The sequence below is a fragment of the Aquarana catesbeiana genome, linkage group LG03 (genome assembly GCF_042186555.1).
Source record: "Aquarana catesbeiana isolate 2022-GZ linkage group LG03, ASM4218655v1, whole genome shotgun sequence".
NCBI lineage: Eukaryota > Metazoa > Chordata > Amphibia > Anura > Ranidae > Aquarana > Aquarana catesbeiana.
In genome coordinates this window covers 42,981,043-43,001,592 of record NC_133326.1, presented here as the reverse complement: position 1 = coordinate 43,001,592, position 20,550 = coordinate 42,981,043, and the positions used below count along the sequence as shown (strand labels likewise).

The 20,550-nt window shown below is 42.2% G+C and overlaps 1 protein-coding gene across 2 annotated transcripts in view; it reads left to right on the top strand.

Annotated features, from left to right (window-relative positions):
- Positions 1-20,550, top strand: part of MFGE8 (milk fat globule EGF and factor V/VIII domain containing) — a 117,833-nt gene that overhangs the window by 91,376 nt on the left and 5,907 nt on the right. For both annotated transcript variants that reach the window (XM_073618444.1, XM_073618443.1), the window contains exon 9: positions 18,089-18,244. In XM_073618444.1, the coding sequence (XP_073474545.1) occupies positions 18,089-18,244 (156 nt within the window). The remainder of the gene's footprint in view (positions 1-18,088; positions 18,245-20,550) is intronic.

The following is a 20,550-nucleotide window of genomic DNA, read 5'->3' as shown; positions in this document are numbered from 1 at the left end:
AAAATAAAACAAAACACCCCCCCTTGTTTTTTGGATATTTTTTTTTTTTATTCCCTCATACCTTTTTGGTATGTTTTCTTTGGGACTTCCGTCCCATGCCGCGGCGGTGAGGTACGTCACTTCGGTGATTTTTTTTTTGTTGTTTTTGTAGCTGCTGACTTTTATTTTTTTTTTCACCCAGGCTGTGACTTCACTTTAAAAGCTGGAATTGTTGTTTTATTAATATTTTATAAACATCTTAAAATATGCATGCCTTTACACCCCTGCATTTTGATCTGGTGCAAAAAAATAAAATGCTCCATTTTTGGTTAAGTTTCAGTCAAAATGTACCTTCTGTAGTAATGAATGGTAGTGAATATAAAATGCACCTACAATGCTTAAAAAGCACCACACCTAAAATGCATCGTCTTATTAGGCCCCCTTCACACTAGCTTTCCAATCAAGTCCGCCTCTATTTTTCAGCCGGATCTGATCAGAATCTCCATGCAGGTCTATGGGCAGATGGATATAAACAGACTTGTGTCTATTTACATCCGCCTACCCCCGAGTCAGTCCAGGTCTGGCATAAAAAACAGAAAAGGGCTACGACCATTTTTGCTTTTTTGGACCTAAACGTGGACCTGAGATGGATGGTAGATGGATACAAAAACCTTATTAGATTTTAAGCTCTTATGAACAGGACCTTCTTGTATTTTATTGTATTGTAACTGTTCTGTCTTCCTTTATATTGTGAAGGGCTGTTGGCGCTATATATAGTGCCTTGAAAAAGTATTCATTCATACCCTTAGAAATTATCCCCATTTTGTCATGTAACCAAAAACGAAAATGCACTTTGTTGGAATTTTATGTGATAGACTAACGCAAAGTGGCACAGAATTGTGAAGTGGAAGGAATATGATAAATGGTTTTCCAAATTTTTTACAAATATCTAAAAAGTGTGACATGCATTTGTTTTCAACCCCCTTTACTCTGATACCCCTAACCAAAAATCTAGTGGAACCAATTGCCTTCAGAAGTCACCTAATTAGTAAATAACATTCACCTGTGTGTAATTTAATCTCAGTATAAATACAGCTGTTCTGTGAAGCCCTCAGAGGTTTGTTAGAGAACCTTAGTGAACAAACAGCATCATGAAGGGCACACACCAGACAGGTTGGGGATAAAGTTGTGGAGAAGTTTAAAGCAGGGTTGGGTTCTAAAAAAATATCCCAAGTTCTGAATATGTCACAGAGCACTATTAGTGCTATTAGTTGTGCACTCCACAAATCTGGCCTTTATGGAAGAGTGGCAAGAAGAAATCCATTGTTGAAAAAAGCAATAAGAAGTCCAGTTTGCAGTTTGTGAGAAGCCATGTGGGGGACACAGCAAACATGGAAGAAGGTGCTCTGGTCAGATTAGACCAAAATTAAACTTTTTGGCTTAAAAGCAAAACACTATGAGTGGCGAAAAACTAACACTGCACATCACACTGAACACACCATCCCCACTGTGAAATGCGGTGGTGGCAGCATCATGTGGGGATACTTTAGTTCAGCAGGGACAGGGAAGCTGGTCAGAGTTGATGGATGGAGCCAAATACAGGGCAATCTTGGAAGAAAACCTGTTAGTCTACAAAAGACTTGAGACTGGGTTGGAGAGTCACCTTCCAGTAGGACATCGACCCTAAACATACAACCAGAGCTACAATGGAACGGTTTAGATCAGGGGTCTCCAAACTGCGGCCCGAGGGCCAGAAGTGGCACTTTGCTAGCCTTTATCCGGCCCTTGGGGCACTATTCCTCCCACTGACACCAAAAGTGGGGGACCATTTCTTCCACTGATAACTATGATTGGATACGATTCCTCCTACTAGTAGGGGCACTACGCCTACTCCTATTGACCACCAAACCTGAGGCCATATTTATTCTCACTGATGCCGGGCTGGGACTTTTTCTGCCCATGCTGGCCACAATTTGGCCCTCCTAAAGTCTGAAGGACTATAAACTGGCACTTTGAAAAGTTTGGAGAACCCTGGTTTAGATCAAAGCATATTCGTGTGTTAGAATGGCCCAGTCAAAGTTCAGACCTAAATCCAATTGAGAATCTGTGGAAAGACTTAAAAATTACTGTTCACAGACGCTCTCCATCCATTCTGATGGAGCTTGAGCTATTTTGCAAAGAAGAATGGACAAAAATTTCTCTCTGTAGATGTGCAAAGCTGGTAGAGACATCCTGAAAAAGACTTGCAGCTGTAATTGCAGAGAAAGGTGGTTCTACAAAGTATAAAAGTAAAGTAAAATAGCGGTGCGCCAATATATGAAGATTTTGATAAATGACAATAAAAAAGTTTAAAATTTGAAATTTGTAGAACCATTTTCTATGGTTCTACAAAGTATTGACCCAGGCGGGCTGAATACAAATACACGCCACACTTTTCACATATTTATTTGTAAAAAAATTTGAAACCCATTTATCATTTTCCTTCCACTTCACAGTTATGCACCACTTTGTGTTGGTCTATCACATAAAATCCCAATAAAATATATTTCCGTTTTTGGTTGTAACATGACAAAATTTGGAAAATTTCAAGAGGTATGAATACTTTTTCAAGGCCCTGTAATAACATCCGGCAGTCTATAGATCCAACATGGGTCCGCCACAGTCTACTGTCAAAACGCAGACAAAAAAAAACCAATGTGCACAGATGTCACAAAAGTGATAGCCCCCCATTCTGCTCCAATTCACCCGGAGGACCTCCTCAAGGATTCCCTGCTGATCAGAGCAATGTATCCTCGTGTGAAAGGACCCGGATACTCTCCCGCCAGTCTGGTTTTGTTAATCAGCTGATGTTTTCATTGTGCACTTCCACTCCTCCTATACAGATTGTTGGAGAATGCATTTTCTCTTATAATCATTAACATCAATAAATAACTTATAACTGTAAAGTGTTTTGCCAGCGTGTGATAATAAGTTACAGGACGGGTGAATGAGCAGTGAATGTACATTCTGGGGGTTGTACTGTGAAGATGAGAGAGAGAATAGATCAGGGTGAAGTCTTGTGTGCAATGCACTGATGTGTTCTGTACAATGAAAGGCTTCCAACTCTGTGATCATAGGCCAAGGTTTATGTGGGAAAGGGGCGAGGGAAGTTCTCGGTTTGACCGATTTTAGCAGTTGTAGCAATTAAGTCGTTCAGCTGTTTTCTGTCATGTTCACTCCCAACAGTTTCACACGCATAAGTGATGTATGGTAATCCGGGGCTTCTGTTCTCACAGACAAGACCGGCTTCTCCCACCCATATCTTTGCCAATCTGCTCATTTCAATTTCGGACGGTCTGCAAAATACAGTAGAAGAATACTGTACCGTAATTTAAAGCCTACTTCTACTTAAAACAACAAAATAAGCACAAGAGGCATTACCGTATATACTCGAGTATAAGCCGAGTTTTTCAGCCCATTTTTTAGGCTGAAAACCCCCCTTGGCTTATACTCGAGTGAGCCGTATAGCAGCCGTACCTTTGATTACCAAAACAGCGGGTATCTCCCACTGTGTCATGCAGTCTGTCCAGCCGTAACAAAGCCCCGCCTCCTCCGTGATAGAGGAACACTGATACAATGCTGAGAAACTGTATCAGTGTTTCGTCTATCATGGACGAGAAGGAGGCGGGGCTTTGTTACAATGGACGGCCGAACAGACTGCATGACACAGTGGGAGACACCCGCTCTTTTAGTAATCAAAGGTACGGCTGCAACTGGGCACAGTGAGGCTGCGGATGGGCACAGTGAGGCTGCAGATGGGCACAGTGAGGCTGCAGATGGGCATTGTTTACCCAGTAGCTGCTGCATTTTCGCACCCAAGGCTTATACTCGAGTCAATATGTTTTCCCAGTTTTTTTGTGGTAAAATTAGGTGCTTCGGCTTATATTCGGGTCGGCCTATACTCGAATATATACGGTATTTCCCTTCAGTGTGCTGTGTTCCCTGCACTTCTGTCTTCCAGTTCAATAGCAGTATTCATCCTCTTATCGCCCCCCCCCCCAGTCTTCCTGTGTGGTGGGGGATAATAGAATTGAGGAGCTGCCCCAGGCTGCAAGAGTCTATACGGTAGTATTTAATACCAGAGCTAAAATCACAATACTATGCCATATATAAATAATTAGTAGAGTTATACACACAGATACAACTGTAGAAGCATGAATTAATAAATATGTGAAAATGCAATAAAATTCCAAAAGTATAGTCCTCGTGTCCACATTTTCATCAAGAGTGCTGGACTGTGCCCACCCTTCCTCCTAGCTCCTCCATTCATAGAAGCCATACTACAACTTCATGAATGAAACACGATCTGTGAATGGAGGGGGCAGATCGTCTTCCATTCCATAGATTAGTGGTCTCCTAATTGTGGCCTGAGGGTTAGATGTGGCTCTTTGCTTGCCCTTATGCAGCCCTTGGAGCACTATTCCTCTCACTGATGCAATACATTATTTCCTCCTACTGACACCAATGATGAGGCACCATTCCTTCCACCGACAGCAATAGTGGGGCATAATTCCTCTCATTGACAACAACAGTGGGGCCCTATTCTTTCCACTGGTTTCAAGGATGGGCCATACTTATGGGCCTTCCACTGTTATAAACGTTGGCACACTATTCCTCCCACTGACCTCAAAGGTGAGGCACTATTCCTTCCACTAATGCCAAAATATTGAGCACTTTTCCTCCCACTGTCACCTATGATGGGGCAGTATTCCTTGCACTTACACAAACGATGGGGAACTATTCCTCCCACTGACACACACAAGCATTATTTCTTTCACTGACACCAATGGGGCACTATTCCTCCCACTGACACCAACAATGGGGCGGTATTCCTCTCACTGACACCTACAACAGGGCACTATTCCTCCCACTGACGCCGTCAAAGGGGCGCTATTCCTCGCACTGACGCCGACAATGGGACGCTATTCCTCGCACTGACGCCGACAATGGGACGCTATTCCTCGCACTGACGCCGACAATGGGACGCATATTTGACATGTCATCTTTTTTTGGGGGGGGAGCAGATACCCTCTTTTTAGAGGGTCCCAGCTCCCACTTCCTCCCGTGGCACTGGAAGGGAGATCACCTCTCCCCCCTCCCTCTTGGCAATCATCTGGGACACGTCACAGGTCCCAGATGATTGCCCGGCCAGTCACGGTGTGGCTCGCGCATGCACAGTGCGTGCCTGGCTGTGAGGCCACAGCCGGGCGCCCCCAGTGACTATGCCGGCACCGCAGAGAGGAGGGGGAGACAAGCGGGGCTTCTTTCCCACGCATCGCTGGACCCTGGGGCAGGTAAGTGTCCAATTATATTTGTAGCTGCTGACTTTTAATTATTTTTTTTTAAGCAGCACTCTGCTTTAAGGTAAGTAATGTCCCTTGTGCTTTTGTTTTTTTTTCTTAGGGGTTGAATATTGGGCAGCAAGAGCTGGTTCAATAGAAACTGGGGCAACATTTGGCCCGTGTGTATGGCAGTGTTAATTTTGTCGACTAAAATATTTTCGTTTAATACCATTTTAGTGGACTAAAATACAACTAAAACAATTTAGATGACTTAAGTACAACTAAAATGACGTTTTAGTCAAGACTATGGCTAAAACAAAATTGAATTTATATCACAACGGTTAAACCTGTGTCTGTAGTGCATATTCAAACCTTAATACCATAAACAATAAACATCTTATTCGTTTTTTACTCCAGGAGCATATAATGTTTGGCAGTTCTAAAGTAATAATGCATTATAATTTAACTAAACCCATCAGGTTTTTGTCGTCTAAAATGTACTAGGGAATTTAGTCAACTAAAGTATGATTAAAACCATTCAGATGACCAAAATACGACTAAAACTAAAATGGCGTTTTAGTCAAAAGACTATAACTAAAGCTAAATCGAAATTTCATGTCATAATTAACACTGGTGTACGGCAGCCGGTCCCATAGAAGCCGCCGGCCTGTTGAAGGGGCATGGCCGAAAAAGGTCTGGCAAACACAGGGACGTTCTCCTGTCGGAACACAATAGCTCATCGGGGAAATCCCTATACTAACATCAGATTGTTAGTACAGTAAGCTCCTCCCAAACCCTTCATTTTTTATTTTTTTCATTCAGGGTTGGACGAAAAAAAGACTACTAGTGTGCACTAGGCTTTGGGTAAAAACGTAGACTTTACCGATGCAATGTAATCCAAAAAGACCAAATTTAGGTGCCGCACAGGTAGAGCGGTAAAGTCCAACTAGACCGCTGTGAGTGGAGGCAAGGACGGGGAGCTTGCCCTAGCTCCAAGCTGCAGCAATGGCAAAGGAAAAGGTCCATAAGCCGCACATCATGAAGCAGACCCATGCGCATAAAGTGAGATGAACGGCAGCCTTGGCCCGGACTCCAGACAGGCCACGCCCCCAATGTTATCAAATGGGGGGGGGGATTTGGGACTTTAGATGAGGCACATATGCGGTGTGCCTCCATCCCTAATGTATATAGAAAAAGGTAGGAGAAGTGGGACTTTAGATGAGATGGATGACTTTGTGGAGGCAAGTTGAAAAAATGCAAATTTTATTAATAAACAACGTTATATGAAATATGGCAATGGTTAAAGAGCACATATACAGTAAATATGCTGATTCATATTAGATTCACCCACACATAACATACAGGTGTGGCATGGGTAATAAATTACATAGGTATAGTAATTCTAAAGAATTCATTATTATATTACATAGGATAAGTTCATATATATATATATATATATATATATATATATATATATATATATATATATATATACATGTCATAAAAAACAGCACTAGCAGCAAGAGTGTAAATATATAAAATAGGACCGTAATTGATATATACATGAATATTAAAATTGGTAGTCTACTGCAGACCAGGGATGATATGTCCATTACAGACATGGGTCAGCATCACGTATGTTCGACGCGTTTCGTGTAGAGACACTCTTCAGTGGCGGATGCTCAAATATGTCTACAGAGTGTAAAGAAATAATAACATTAGCCCATCCTAAATACTTACAAAGGGTCCAATGCGGTAGAATGCTGCGACGGTGCAAACAAGGTCCCAAACTAGTCTTCCCGGGGAGCAGAGGTAATTACAACCATGTGCAGCAGAGCACATATAACAGAACCTCCGCCCCTTGGAGAAGCCTATGATAAAGCTACAAGGGGTGGAAGGAAACATTATACATTTACCCATGCAATGTTCTAGAGTAAAATCCTTAGTCATCAGTGATGTAACTTATTGCATTAATAGTCACTATTTGAATCTGATCATGTGGATGTGGGCTCTGGCGTGGATTTAGGAGTACTGTATGTAGAAGGGTGTTTAGTAGTAGCCAGGCACAATTGTTTCTTTATGCTTGAAGCAAAAAAAGATGTTTAGCCGAGCTTTCTTTGTATTGAATGAGATGTTCTCACCATTTTTTTATTGGTTATAAGGGTTTGCACGTGCACACTCATTTGTTAAACTTGAGCAATTGTGTTTATGTCAGGGGTCATTAATAATTAATAAGCAATTAGTCTATACAGCGAAGTCTGTGGTTGGAAGTTGCTGCTGTAAGACGAAGATGACTGATGCTTTGTTATATTATATGTCACTTTAGCGTACACAACTTATTCCACAGCTGCCATGGTGCTGCTGAAGACTTGCAGCAGTCTGCGAATGTAAATGCTGCACTTAACTGGTAAAATATTGAAAATATTAGACCCAAAGCCCCAGCGCAGGAGATTTTCAGGTTCCCTTAGATCAGAAATTTTGTTGCCTAAACGATTTGACCTGAAACTGCAGGTTTTAATAGTTTTAGTTCTACAGTGGGGACGGAAAGTATTCAGACCCCCTTAAATTTTTCACTTTTTGTTATATTGCAGCCATTTGCCAAAATCATTTAAGTTATTTTTTGTCCTCATTAATGTACACACAGCACCCCATATTGACAGAAAAACACAGAATTGTTGACATTTTTGCAGATTTATTAAAAAAGAAAAACTGAAATATCACATGATCCTAAGTATTCAGACCCTTTGCTGTGACACTCATATATTTAACTCGGGTGCTGTCCATTTCTTCTGATCATCCTTGAGATGGTTCTACACCTTCATTTGAGTCCAGCTGTGTTTGATTATACTGATTGGACTTGATTAGGAAAGCCACACACCTGTCTATATAAGACCTTACAGCTCACAGTGCATGTCAGAGCAAATGAGAATGATGAGGTCAAAGGAACTGCCTGAAGAGCTCAGAGACAGAATTGTGGCAAGGCACAGATCTGGCCAAGGTTACAAAAAAATTTCTGCTGCACTTAAAGTTCCTAAGAGCACAGTGGGTTCCATAATCCTTAAAAGACGTTTGGGACGACCAGAACCCTTCCTAGAACTGGCCGTCCAGCCAAACTTGGCTATCGGGGGAGAAGAGCCTTGGTGAGAGAGGTAAAGAAGAACCCAAAGATCACTGTGGCTGAGCTCCAGAGATGTAGTCGGGAGATGGGAGAAAGTTGTAGAAAGTCAACCATCACTGCAGCCCTCCACCAGTCGGGGCTTTATGGCAGAGTGGCTGACGGAAGCCTCTCCTCAGTGCAAGACACATGAAAGCCCGCATGGAGTTTGCTAAAAAAACACCTAAAGGACTCCAAGATGGTGAGAAATAAGATTCTCTGGTCTGATGAGACAAAGATAGAACTTTTTGGCCTTAATTCTAAGTGGTATGTGTGGAGAAAACCAGGTACTGCTCATCACCTGTCCAATACAGTCCCAACAGTGAAGCATGGTGGTGGCAGCATCATGCTGTGGGGGTGTTTTTCAGCTGCAGGGACAGGACGGCTGGTTGCAATCGAGGGAAAGATGAATGCGGCCAAGTACAGGAATATCCTGGACGAAAACCTTCTCCAGAGTGCTCAGGATCTCAGACTGGGCCGAAGGTTTACCTTCCAACAAGACAATGACCCTAAGCACACAGCTAAAATAACGAAGGAGTGGCTTCACAACAACTCCATGACTGTTCTTGAATGGCCCAGCCAGAGCCCTGACTTAAACCCAATTGAGCATCTCTGGAGAGACCTAAAAATGACTGTCCACCAACGTTTACCATCCAACCTGACAGAACTGGAGAGGATCTGCAAGGAGGAATGGCAGAGGATCCCCAAATCCAGGTGTGAAAAACTTGTTGCATCTTTCCCAAAAAGACTCATGGCTGTATTAGATCAAAAGGGTGCTTCTACTAAATACTGAGCAAAGGGTCAGAATACTTAGGACCATGTGATATTTCAGTTTTTCTTTTTTAATAAATCTGCAAAAATGTCAACAATTCTGTGTTTTTCTGTCAATATTGGGTGCTGTGTGTACATTAATGAGGAAAAAAATGAACTTAAATGATTTTAGCAAATGGCTGCAATATAACAAAGAGTGAAAAATTTAAGGGGGTCTGAATACTTTCCGTCCCCACTGTGTGTGTATATATCTATATATCTATATATATATCTATCTATCCAGGGCTTTTTTTCTCAGAGAATTGGTGCAGGAACTCCCCCTTTCTGAGCCACCCCTACCCACCTCTGAGCACCGTTGCTTGGTTACATCCCCTACCCACCTCCCAGTACTGCCCTTTTAGACAATACAGAACCAAGTATCGATTTGTAGTCCTAAGTAATCCGTAAGAAATGTGGTAATTATAACCTGAAAAGCAGTAAAATTGATCCTCTGCAGCCAGCAACAATAGACCACCCTACCACAAAAAATCCCCAGCAACAATAGACTCCCAGCAGCAACAGCAGATCTCCCCACAGCCAGCATCAATAGATTCTCCAGCAGCCAGAAACAATAGACCCCTCCCTCAACAGTAGATCTCCCACCAGCAACAGTAGACTTCCTCAGAAACAATAGACCCCAATGCAAAAATAGATCCCCTCCAGCTAGAATAGATCCCCTAGCAGTGAGCATCAGTAGACCTGGCAGCACACCCCAGCACCACTTGCAGTCAGTGGTGAAGGTACTGGAACTGCGTTCCCCCACGTTCCCACTGAAAAAAAGCCCTGTATATATCTATTTGTATTGTATTCAACTTTTTAATCATTATCATGAATTTAAATGAATATGATTTTTTTGTTGGCCGCTATTGGCACCTTTAGCACAAGTAAAGCTCAAGAAATATGCATCCCTTAAATTCTATGTATGTCTTCACACTGGTCCCTTCCACTCCCCTTGTGATGTTAAAAATCTTGCTTGCTGCATTTTTTGGTCGGTAAAAAAAAAAAAACGGCACCAGAAAGCACCTCCCCGTATAAATGCATTGAAAATGCAGCAAGAACGCATCAATAATGCTAACATGTTACGTTTTTGATGCGGTTTTTAAATCACATGATCTATGAAAAACACACCATAAGCACAGTAAAATGGTGGTAAAATTGTGGCAAAATCTATGCTTTTTCGGTGCAATTATAAGCACCTTTTTCTTTTATCGGCCATTTTCGGCTGATCTGTTTCTGCGGCCGAAATTTCGGTGCTTCTCTAGTCAAAAGATGGAGTTCAGCTTTAACTCCGAGTCTTTAATATTGCATTCAGCCTCCTCCAAACTCCTTAGTTTTGCTGCTATGATCTGACTTCCTGTTAGAGGGTGGCTACGTTCATTCCTCATGGTCCCCACTGTATGTAGGAAAGTCGCCAACTCTCTTGCTCACTACTGAGATGAACTAGGGACTATGGGATTTGTAGTGCACATGACTGCAACCAGTGTGCACTGCTCATTACAAATATACTGAATTGAGGTGAAAAAGGAAAGGACATTACAAGGAGGCAGAAAAACAAATTTTATGTTCTACGTAAAGTTCTACTTGAAAGTGATTGTAAAGTCTCACTTTTTTTTCCCTATAAAAAGAAAAAACATATTATACTTGCCTGCTCTGTGCAGTTAGTTTAGCACAGAACAGCCCCGATCCTCCTCTTCTCGGGTCCCTCTTCGGTGCGCCCCTCCTTCCTGTCGACTGCCTCCACAGCAAGCACCTTGCACCCAAGCCAAGCTGCAGCTTTGTGTGTCTATTCAGACATGGAGCTGTGGTTCGGCCCCGCCCCTACTCTCTCCTGATTGGCTGACTGACAGCATCGGGAGCCAGTGGTGCCGCTGCTGTGTCTCAGCTACTCAGGAGGGACACTGCTGGACAGAGGGGGCTCAGGTAAGTATTAGGGGTGCAGAGGGGAGCTGCTGCACACAAGTTTTTTTTTTTTTATCTTAATGCATAGAATGCACTGAGATAAAAGACCTTCTGACTTCCCTTATGAAATGAAATGTGCCAGGAAGTCACAGGACAATGAATACACTGCATCCTCTATGGCAGGGATATGCAATTAGCAGACCTCCAGCTGTTGCAAAACTACAAGTCCCATCATGCCTCTGCCTCTGGGTGTCATGCTTGTGGCTGTCAGAGTCTTGCTATGCCTCATGGGACTTGTAGTTCTGCAACAGCTGGAGGTCCACTAATTGCATATCCCTGCTCTATGGGATCCTCCTGTCACTCATGTTCTACTCTGTTTTCTTTCTCTGCTGATTTAGCAGGCTGTGACACGTAGAATGTAAAGTTTGCAATCTCTGTGTTTATTGAACATCTCATTCATTTTCAGGAAGAGCAAATCTCCCTGACAGCTCCTGGTTATCCTGACAGCTCCTGGTCACCCTGACAGCTCCTGGTTATCTGGATCTATAGACAGGCAGCCTACAATGACATAATGTACAGTGAGCAGCGGTTACATCATGCCGGCTGCACAATGTTACCTCATTCTGCGTCATTTTAATGTCTTCTGTATTTACTTTCTATACAAGGTTACATCTGACTGATAGAGCCATTGATGGTTTGTTAGTTTATTTCAAGAACATGAAGAGAGCTCATTAGATCACAGTAGATGTCATGCGTGGAAGTCAACCAGCTACACAACCATAACAGTGGATAATGGCATTTTTATTGGATACGGAAGTACAATTTAAGTCGCTGAGAGTAAAGTTGATGATATCTCGGTCTTTGTTGTGATTCTGAGACTCTTTGATATGCAGACCCCTCTATGTCGTTTTTCATGAGGCTTTAATGCATTCCGTGGCTGAAAGCAGCCCAGTGTAAATAAGCCATCACTGTGATGTTCAGAATGCTGTTTCAGCTTGAAAACAGATGTTATCATTATGGCCCTTGGCTTGTTGTGTTAGGTTCCCTAGTTTAGTTTTTATGGGGTTTTTTTTTTTTTCGGAACTCAAATGTGACTGAATAACTTATTTGGTCCTCCAATCGTTTTTTGTATTTTCATCCACATAATATTGATGCTTCAAAGTTCAGTCCCCTTAAAGTGTTACTAAACCCAGGACCCTGCATTCACTATATCTAATCTCCCACAGTACACAGAACATGGAAAATGTATGAAAATGCAATTATTTTAGTAAATATAAACTGCTAAATATTGTTTCCTATCAGCAGTATATAGCAGTCTTGGGACTTCTATCTGTCCAGCCAAGCACTGGTTAAAGCTTGTAGGAGGGGTATTCTGACTGTCCTATAAGACTGCAGGACCCTTGACTCTCTGTCTGGACAGTGCTGATTGGCCCTGTGCTGATCACATGCTCCCAAGAAAACAAATAACAAAAAAAAAACAATCTAGAAGTACACACCAAACTGAGCATGTGCAATCTGACTCCATAGGCTCTGTATTATCAGAAAATTATCCGGGGACAGTGGAAGAAGGGGAGGATCAGGGAAGACAGGATCAAACAGCCTTTTTACACAATGTAGAGGATTAACCCCTTGGGTCCCACAGTGAGTATAACAAGCTTTACTGCACATACAGACTGAATTTACTGTTGTGGGTTTAGTAACACTTTAATTCAGAATTTTCAGTTCAAGAAAGATTGTGGCATTTGCATCATCCATACAGGACCTCATTTATCATAATGGGCCCCTACTTAGGGCAGCATTAACCACTTGACCTCAGAGAAATTTACCCCCCTTTTTGACCAGGCCATTCTTTGCAATACAACACTGAGTTATTTAACTGACAATTGTGCGGTCATGTACGCTGTACCCAAATAAAATGTACAGTGGGGCAAAAAAGTATTTAGTCAGCCACCAATTGTGCACGTTCTCCCACTTAAAAAGATGAGAGAGGCCTGTAATTGTCATCATAGGTATACCTCAACTATGAGAGACAAAATGTGGAAACAAATCCAGACAATCACATTGTCTGATTTTTGAAAGAATTTATTTGCAAATTATGGTGGAAAATAAGTATTTGGTCACCTACAAACCAGCAAGATTTCTGGCTCTCACAGACCTGTATCTTCTTCTTCAAGAGGCTCCTCTGTCCTCCACTCATTACCTGTATTAATGGCACCTGTTTGAACTTGCTATCAGTATAAAAGACACCTGTCCACAACCTCAAACAGTCACACTCCAAACTCCACTATGGTGAAGACCAAAGAGCTGTCGAAGGACACCAGAAACAAAATTGTAGACCTGCACCAGGCTGGGAAGACTGAATCTGCAATAGGCAAGCAGCTTGGTGTGAAGAAATCAACTGTGGGAGCAATAATTAGAAAATGGAAGACATATAAGACCACTGATAATCTCCCTCGATCTGGGGCTCCATGCAAGATCTCATCCTGTGGGGTCAAAATGATCACAAGAACGGTGAGCAAAAATCCCAGGACCACACGGGGGGACCTAGTGAATGACCTGCAGAGAGCTGGGACCAACGTAACAAAGGCTACCATCAGTAACACACTACGCTGCCAGGGACTCGGATCCTGCAGTGCCAGACGTGTCCCCCTACTTAAACCAGTACATGTCCGGGCCCGTCTGAGGTTTGCTGGAGAGCATTTGGATGATCCAGAAGAGGATTGGGAGAATGTCATATGGTCAGATAAAACCAAAGTAGAACTGTTTGGTAGAAACACAACTCGTCGTGTTTGGAGGAGAGAGAATGCTGAGTTGCAACCAAAGAACACCATACCTACTGTGAAGCATGGGGGTGGCAACATCATGCTTTGGGGCTGTTCCTCTGCAAAGGGAACAGGACGACTGATCCGTGTACATGAAAGAATGAATGGGGCCATGTATCGTGAGAATTTGAGTGCAAACCTCCTCCTATTAGTAAGGGCATTGAAGATGAAACGTGGCTGGGTCTTTCAGCATGACAATGATCCCAAACACACCGTCCGGGCAACGAAGGAGTGGCTTCGTAGGAAGCATTTCAAGGTCCTGGAGTGGCCTAGCCAGTCTCCAGATCTCAACCCCATAGAAAACCTTTGGAGGGAGTTGAAGGTCCATGTTGCCCAGCGACAGCCCCAAAACATCACTGCTCTAGAGGAGATCTGCATGGAGGAATGGGCCAACATACCAGCAACAGTGTGTGACAACCTTGTGAAGACTTACAGAAAACGTTTGACCTCTGTCATTGCCAACAAAGGATATATAACAAAGTATTGAGATGAACTTTTGATGTTGACCAAATACTTATTTTCCACCATAATTTGCAAATAAATTCTTTCAAAAATCAGACAATGTGATTGTCTGGATTTGTTTCTACATTTTGTCTCTCATAGTTGAGGTATACCTATGACGACAATTACAGGCATCTCTCATCTTTTTAAGTTGGAGAACTTGCACAATTGGTGGCTGACTAAATACTTTTTTGCCCCACTGTAAATCCTTTTTTTCCCCACAAATAGAGCTTTCTTTTGGTGGTATTTGATCACCTTCTGCGGTTTTTATTTTTTGCGCTATAAACAAAAAAGACTGACAATTTTGAAAATAAAAACAGTATTTTTTTGCTTTCTGCTATAAAACATATCCAATAAAAAAAAAAAAAAAAAAAGTTTTTAAACAACACATCTAAAAAAGAGGCCCAGTCCTTAAGTGGTTAAAAAATACCTTGGACTGTCTGCTTTCGTTTGTGGGGTATTTGTACTGTTCTGGAATTGTAGGGCCTCAAGAAATGAGATAGGCCATCAGGACTGATCAATTTTTATATATATCATAGCTTGTAAATGCTATAACTTGTGCACACACGCTTATTGGATTTTTTTTTTTATTTATTTTTTTTTTTTTACCGAAGACATGTAGCAGAATACATTTTGGCCTAAATTTATGAAGAAAGATTTACTTTTATTTTATATAAACATTTTCAGTATTTTTTCATTTCTATTGCAAAATTAAAAAAAAACAGTGATAATTAACCACGTCCCATCCCAGCCATTGTAATATGACAGCCGCAGGAACACTCTGTCCCTCCGGGCGGGCGTCATATGACATCCTCAGCTTCCCGGTGTTGTAGGGGCCGCGTCACTCAGGAGCCGATGTGTGTGCCCGGCGGCCGCTATGACCGCCGGGCACCCGCGTTTGCTCGTCACAGAGCAGGAACGTGGATCTGTGTGTGTAAACGCACAGATCCCCACATCCTGTCAGGGGAGAGGAGACCGAGGGGAGAGGTCTCCTTCCCTAGTCAGTCCCATCCCCCCCACAGTTAGAATCGCTCCCTAGGTAACACATTTAACCCCTTGATCGCCCCCTAGTGTTAACCCCTTCCCTGCCAGTGACATTTACACAGTAATCAGTGCATATTTATAGCACTGATCACTGTAGAATTGTCAATAGTGTCAAAAGTGTCCAATGTGTCCACCGCAATATTGCACTCCCTATAAAAATTGCAGATCGCCGCCATTACTAGTAAATAAAAAAATTATAAAAAAATGCCATAAATCAATAACCTATTTTGTAGGCGCTATAACTTTTGCACAATCCAATCAATATACGCTTATTGAGATTTTTTTTTTTTTTAATTTTTTTTTTTTACCAAAAATATGTAGACATATATTGGCCTAAACTGAGGAAGACATTTGTTTTTGTATTTTAAAAATTGGGAGATTTATTATAGCAAAAAGTAAAAAATATTGTGTTTTTTTTTTTTTTTCAAAATTGTTGCAAAAAAAAAAAAATGCGCAAAAAATAAAAACCGCAGAGGTGATCAAATACCACCAAAAGAAAGCTCTATTTGTGGGGAAAAAAATGATCAAAATTTCATTTGGGTACAACCGCGCAATTGTCATTCAAAATGTTACACACTGAAAGCTGAAAATTGGCCTGGGCAGGAAGGGGGTGAGAATGCCCAGTATTGAAGTGGTTAAATACTACCAAAAGAAAGCTCTATCTGTCTGAAAATAATGATAAAAATTTAATTTGGGTAGATTTTTTCTATTCAGAAAATAAAAGCAAATGAGTACCGTTCATGATAATTTTTATTTGTACTAACATTTTACATTTTTTGGACAAGCTTTTGGGGCAGGGGTTCTTAACCGGGGTTCTACCGCGATCTACCCGGCTGTCGCAGGCAGCTAATGGGTAAATTACATCCCCTCTGCCAATATATGCAGGGCTTGGCAGGGAAGCGATTGTGATAGTGTTGGCTGTGGCACGCTGTTCCTCACCAGCTCTTCCTCCCCTTCTCCTCTCTTGTCCTTCCTACGTGATTGTATGGGACATAACCTGGGATGGACAGAACAGGCTGACAGGGAGCAGTGCACCAGAGGAGGACTGATCACAGCTGCTTCTCTGCCATGCTCTGCATATGAAGAAAACCTCTGCTACTGTACTGTGCCCAGATGTGTGCACCATGTACTGTGCCCTGCTGTGTACCCCATGCACTGTGCCCAGATGTGTGCACCATGTTCTGTCTGCTGTTGTGTGCCCCATGTATTGTTCCCTGATGTGTACCCCATAATGTGCCCTGTCCCCATGTAATTTGCCCTGCTCTCACTTACCGTGTTCTGCTCCTACATAATGGCCTATTCTAATATAATGTGCCCCGCTGCCCCCCATGTAATGTGCTCTGCTGACCCCCATGTATTATTTCCTCCTGCCCCCCATGTACTGTGCCCTCCTGACCCCCTGCACTCTGCCCTGCTGCCCCTATACACTGCTTGTCTCAAGTTGGACCCAGAATTGAGCGTTTGTGCAGAAAAAAAAACAAGCACACGTTTCACATTAAATAAGTATATTTTAAAGTGGAGGTTCACACAAAAATTGAACCTCTGCTTTTTGTAACCCTCCCCCACCCTCCGGTGTCACATTTGGCACCTTTCAGGGGGGAGGGGGGGTGCAGATACCTGTCTAAGACAGGTATTTGCAACCACTTCTGGGCATAGACTCCCACGGGAGTCTATGCCTCTTCCTGTCCTGCCGCGCTGTCTGCTGGGACACACACAGGTCCCAGGGACCATTCAGATTGCGCTGCATGACATGCGCAGTAGGGAACCGGGAAGTGAAGCTGCAAGGCTTAATTTCCTGCTTCCCATACTGAATATGGCGGCGGCAGCATCCGAGGACCGAGGGATGGTTTGGCCTCGGGTGCCGACATCGCTGGACCCTGTGACAGGTAAGAGTCCTTATTTTAAAAGTCAGCAGCTGCAGTAATTGTAGCTGCTGACTTTTAAAAAAAAAAATTTCGCGGGACTCCCTCTTTAATGTAATACTGACTTATAATCACACACATAGGTTGGACTTGATCGACTTTTCGACTGTCTTTTTTCAACCTCACCTACTATGTAATAATGATTCTATTATTTAAAGTTCTTTTCAAAAGTAATTGTTCTATCAGCTTGCCGATCACACTTCTGTTCCCTAAGCTGTAGATGTGAACATTAATTCAGGGCTTCCCCGAGATCTCAAAGTTACGCCAAGGGTTCCTCCAAGGTAAAAAGGTAAAGAAACCCTGTTTTGGGGTCACTTCTTCTGGCTGAGAAGGGAACACCCAAAAGTGTTTTTCTTGCAAGTGCACTAATGTGGCTACAAACCTTTCATGAAACAACAATGTTTAATTACATATATTCGCAACAGTTTACAAAAAAAAATACTAAAATTTGTTATAAAGGATGGACGGTTAGGTACTTTATTGTATAACCTTCCCCAAAAAAAGTGTAGGCGTTCAGTATGTGTGTTTGTTCGTCTATATATTTCTTGATTTGTGTGTGACTATATAATGTTCACAGAACTTGGCTTTTGGTTTGTGTAAAGTGTGCAGATGAATCACTATTCTGCTTTTCCATAGGTTGACCTAGGATTTCCGAAGAAGATCACAGGAATTGTGACGCAGGGTGCAAAAGACTTTGGAAACATTCAATATGTTGAATCCTTTAAAGTGGCATACAGTGACAATGGCTCCACCTGGACAATATATCAGGACAGCAAGACAAAGAAAGATAAGGTACCCCGTATCTGTTCTCCCATGTTACAAATGTCCGTGTAAAACCACATCAGGCACATCAGGTTCTGTACTGTAGCACACCTGTACTTTAACCTCCTTACAACTGATCTATACCTGAGTGATGGCTACAGCGCGGTCACACATTTCCGGAAGGGCGTCTATTGACATCCTCCCAGAACCCTTCCTGCATCGGGAGCACTCTATGTTCTCTGTGTCCTTCAGACAGAGCTGATCACAGATCGGGATAAAGAGCCAATCACAGCTCTTTACCATGTGACCAGTGTGCGATCACAGTGTAAATGGGATTTGCTGGTTATCGGCATTCCTCTCCTCACGCTAACAGCTTAGGTGGAGAGGAGAGACAGTAAACGGCAATTCACACAGGAGACATCTACACTGATAATCAGGGCACCAATCATCAATGTCCTGATGATCAGTGCTGCCAATTAGTGCCTCTCAGTGCCCATCAGTGTAACCTCATCAGCACACATCTGTGAAGGAGAAAACTTACTTATTTACAAAATTTATAACAAATGTTAAGAAGAAACTTTTTTTTTTTTCACTGTACTACTCTTGGAGGGGTGTATGGGGAGAGAGAAGAGTGAACAGGGATTTTATTTTTTTTCACGCTTTCATTTCTGTTACAGTGACGATCAATGCAACAGCAATGTTTTGAACTGTTATGGGTTATGTAATAACAGCAGTGATTACTATTGTGTGCTGTGATTGACCCACAGCTATAACGTGGTACAGTGTGCTGTGACTGTCTCATGTACCATGTCATAGCAGTGGGCCAATCACAGCATCACTATAGGAAACGGCTGTTATGAACGAAATTTATTCATAACAGCTTTGTTGCCATTGTGATCATGTGATCGCATGGCAATCACATTAACCCATTGACGGGGTACGGGAAGCCACAATCCACTGTGTCTGGCGCAGTGTGATCCTAAGCTGGAAGAGACTGGATGACATACAAGTGTCATCCAGCCTGCCTGTTTGCAGTAAAAACTGTGGGCGGTCTTAAAGTAGTTGTAAACTCTGTACCTACAGGTGAGACTATAATAATGCTTACCTATAGGTACTGTAAATGTCTCCTAAACTTGCATCGTTTAAGAGATATTTACTATATGCGCTGCTGCCGATGTCATTGGTGCATTCGCGAACTGAAGAAACAGCGTTTCTTCAGTGGCCGTGCTGTGACCGGCGGCTCCGGCCAATCGCCGCACCGGAGCACGCAAACCCGGAAGTAACTCCGGTGATGTCGGCGGTCGGAGTGGACTGCGGGTGGCACTTCAGGACATTGTTCTAAGGTAAGTATTTCATAATGAGCTAGTATGCGGTGCATGCTAGCTCATTATGCCTTTTTGTCTTGCAGGTTTTTTGTTTTTTTTTGTTTTTTTTTCCCCCGGAGGTTTACAACCTCTTTAAAGCAGTTAAGACATGAATTCAACACAACCTAACTCCTTAAACAGAAATATCATTAATATGCTGTGTGCTCTCAAGATATCTAATTGTTATTGTTTTTTCCTGTAAGTTTCATACCTTGATGTGTGTAAACAGTGGTTGCTGTTCTTTTTACTCTTATTTGGATGGATATAAACAGGAAATTTAGCTGACCATTTTAGTAACAGTAGCTTGGCTTTTTGTAATAGAAGTACCCGATTACATGCAGATTATCTACAGAGAAAGATATTGTTATACTCTTTCTTTCGATATTCGCCTCATATATTGTATGGCACAAAGCCAAGAGATAGCGAATAACAATGTATTTTTTTTTATTTTTTGCTTTGAGGGTCAGTTCACAACATATAAACGCAGTCTGGATGCTTTCCAGATAATTTTCTGCATGCGCGTTTTTGACGCGTTCCAGTGCATTTTTCCCCTCTCTTTTTGCTTAACCTTAACCACTTCAATACCGGGCATTTTCACCCCCTTCCTGCCCAAGCCATTTTTCAGCTTTCAGCGCTGTCGCACTTTGAATGACAATTGCGCAGTCATACAACACTGTACCCAGATGAAATTGTTATCATTTTTTCCCCACAAATAGAGCTTTCTTTTGGTGGTATTTGATCACCTCTGCGGTTTTTATTTTTTGCGCTATAAACAAAAGAAGAGCGACAGGTTTAAAAAAAAACACAATATTTTTTACTTTTTGTGATAATAAATATCCAATTTTTTTTTCTTTAAAACAAATTTTTTTCTCAGTTTAGGCTGATATGTATTCTTCTACATATTTTTGGTAAAAAAATCGCAATAAGCGTATATTGATTGGTTTGCGCAAAAGTTATAGCGCCTACAAAATA